A 2,564-nucleotide genomic window follows, 5' to 3' on the forward strand; every position below is an offset into this window, starting at 1 on the left:
TAGAATAAAATCTTATTTGCTACAAAACAAAAGAAACAAAAAAACAACACTTTTTAGGTCTTTAAATCAATTTAAAAATTCCCTTATATTTACAGGGTTTCCATAACTGTGGAATACCTGAGTATAGTATTAACAGCAGACACACACACACAATGTTTTTATTTGTGCAAGAGGCACATCATTTTTACTCCTATACCATGAGGAAAACAGGATGCAACTGGAGGAGAATGGGCAGGGTCAACACTGATAGAAGAATGCATCAGTTTAACTGACATGACTGAAGATTATCGTGCTTGAAACACATTCACTCACTTGCTCCCATACACACAAAAAACACCACCACATACTCTACACTGAAGTCACAACAACATTTTCCCAGGCCTACATGAAAATGTAGACGAAATGTAATTTGTGTGTGTGTGTGTGTGTGTGTAAGTGAGTGTTATGGTCGTCACTGTAACTCAAAAAAGCACTGGAGAAAAACCACCACAGCAGAGACGTATTTGAAAGCTTCATCATATCCTTCGATGGGGTTTTATACTGCACTTCACAACAGCGCTAACACAACAACCCAACTGGCTGGGTTCCTATAATACAACGTTAAAAATAAACGAAAAAAATAAAAGCGAGAACAAACAAAATTATGACACTGAAAACATGACTTCCTTGGAGCAACGAAGAAAAGCCAATCTACTCAAGTCGAACCTCACGATAATCGTTTTACAATTTAACAACAAAAACAAAACCACCACTTCACTGGATATGATGAGGCGACTTTTCCCAAAGCCTTAGCGTTTAAAGATGTATCACTGCATGTGAACAATTTAACATCAACATCTCTCGACCTTGTTTAACTGTTTTAAATACTTTAACTTCTTTTGATCCAAGATCTATTAAGAATTACTCAAAGGGCTTTTTGAGCAGCCAATCAAAACTCTGCTTCTGACTTTTCTCTAGTGTTTCGCAAATAAAACGACCAATCAAATAGTCAATTCTACACTGTGCCATCCAGAGTCTTTCCGATGGTGCTTGAGTTAGCCGGTTTTAATAATGCATCGCCTTCGAGGTCTTGTTTGTTGCACCTATGGAGGGGGAAACATGTGAGAAATGAATAGCAATGTATGCAGATATAAGACTCATTTATCAGCTTCATCTTTAGCTTTGTGCTTTATTAACAGACACTTGTATGCCAACATTTATACAACTAACTCATATTTTAAAACAATAAGACTCTCTTTAACATTTGAGACTGACCCGGTCATTGGTCCATTAGCTGTGCGCTCATTGGACTGCTGGTCAAGTTCTGACAGGAGCTTCAGGATGTTCAGAGCAGCCTGTCCAGAAACAAAAATGCATTGCAGTAAACAAGATACAAGTAGATAGATGCATCTATACATACAAACACATACATATAACATTCAAAAGTCTGGAATCAATAAGATATTTAATGTTGTTTTTTTTTTTTTAAAGAAGTCTCTTATGCTTGATCACAAATACAGTAAAAACATTCATTTGGGAAATATTACTACAATTTAAAATAACGGCTTTCAATTTTAATATACTTTAAAATATAATTTATTCCTGTGGTAGGAAAGCTGAATTTTCATTATATATACACGCACACAAAACGGTAATATTCTGAAATATTATTGTAATTTTAAAACAATTTTCTATTTTAATATATTTTAAAATGTAATTTATTCCTGTGAAAGCAAAGTTGAATTTCTAGCAGCCATTACTCCAGTCTACAGTGTCACATGATCAGGGTTTTTATAGTTAACTAAAACCATTAAAAAAAAATCTGTTAATTCAAATAAATGTTGACTGAAATACAAAAACTTAAACTCAGATTCCAAGGCAACATTTCTCATTTTCATTTAGTTTAACTCAATGTACTAAAAAAAACTGCAACTGAAAAATAAAAACTAATAGACATATTTAAAAACAACAAAATTACGCAAAAATAAAAATAAAATTTTAACTGAAATTAACATGAAAACAGAAAAATATAAAAATAAAAGTTCATTCAAAATATTAAAAACTATAGCAGTATCTCAATGACACTAAAATAACACTGCACATGATCCTTTAAAAATTATTCTAATAAGAATAATTTAGTATCGATGTTGAAAACTGCTTAATATTTTTGTGAAAACAGATTTCTTTTGGGGGGGGTTCTTTGATGAACAAAGTTCATAAGAACAACATTATTGAAATAGAAATCATTATATTAACACTGTCACTTTTGATCTATTTAATGCATCTTTGCTGAATAGAAAAAATATATATGTGACCCTGGAGCACAAAACCAGTCTTAAGTCGCTGGGGTATATCTTTAGCAATAGCCAAAAAAAACATTGTATGGGTCAAAATGATCGATTTTTCTTTTATGCCAAAAATCATTAGGATATTAAGTAAAGATCATGTTCCATGAAGATATTTTGTAAATTTCCTACCGTAAATATATCAAAACTTAATTTTTGATTAACAATATGCATTGCTAAGAACTTCATTTGGACAACTTTAAAGGCGATTTTCTCAGTATTTAGATTTTTTTTTTTGCA

At 31.9% G+C, this 2,564-nt stretch overlaps 1 protein-coding gene across 4 annotated transcripts in view; it reads right to left on the reverse strand.

Annotated features, from left to right (window-relative positions):
- Positions 1–435: 435 nt before the first annotated feature.
- Positions 436–2,564, reverse strand: part of LOC107680699 (double-stranded RNA-binding protein Staufen homolog 1-like) — a 15,318-nt gene continuing 13,189 nt past the window's right edge. For all 4 annotated transcript variants that reach the window (XM_016476710.1, XM_016476711.1, XM_016476712.1 and 1 more), the window contains exons 14-15: positions 1,255–1,334; positions 436–1,082 (exon numbers count right to left, since the gene is read on the reverse strand). In XM_016476710.1, coding sequence (XP_016332196.1) covers positions 995–1,082; positions 1,255–1,334 — 168 coding nt within the window. In that variant the 3' untranslated portion in view covers positions 436–994. The remainder of the gene's footprint in view (positions 1,083–1,254; positions 1,335–2,564) is intronic.

This window comes from Sinocyclocheilus anshuiensis, unplaced genomic scaffold (genome assembly GCF_001515605.1).
Source record: "Sinocyclocheilus anshuiensis isolate Anshui unplaced genomic scaffold, SAMN03320099.WGS_v1.1 scaffold396, whole genome shotgun sequence".
NCBI classification, from domain to species: domain Eukaryota; kingdom Metazoa; phylum Chordata; class Actinopteri; order Cypriniformes; family Cyprinidae; genus Sinocyclocheilus; species Sinocyclocheilus anshuiensis.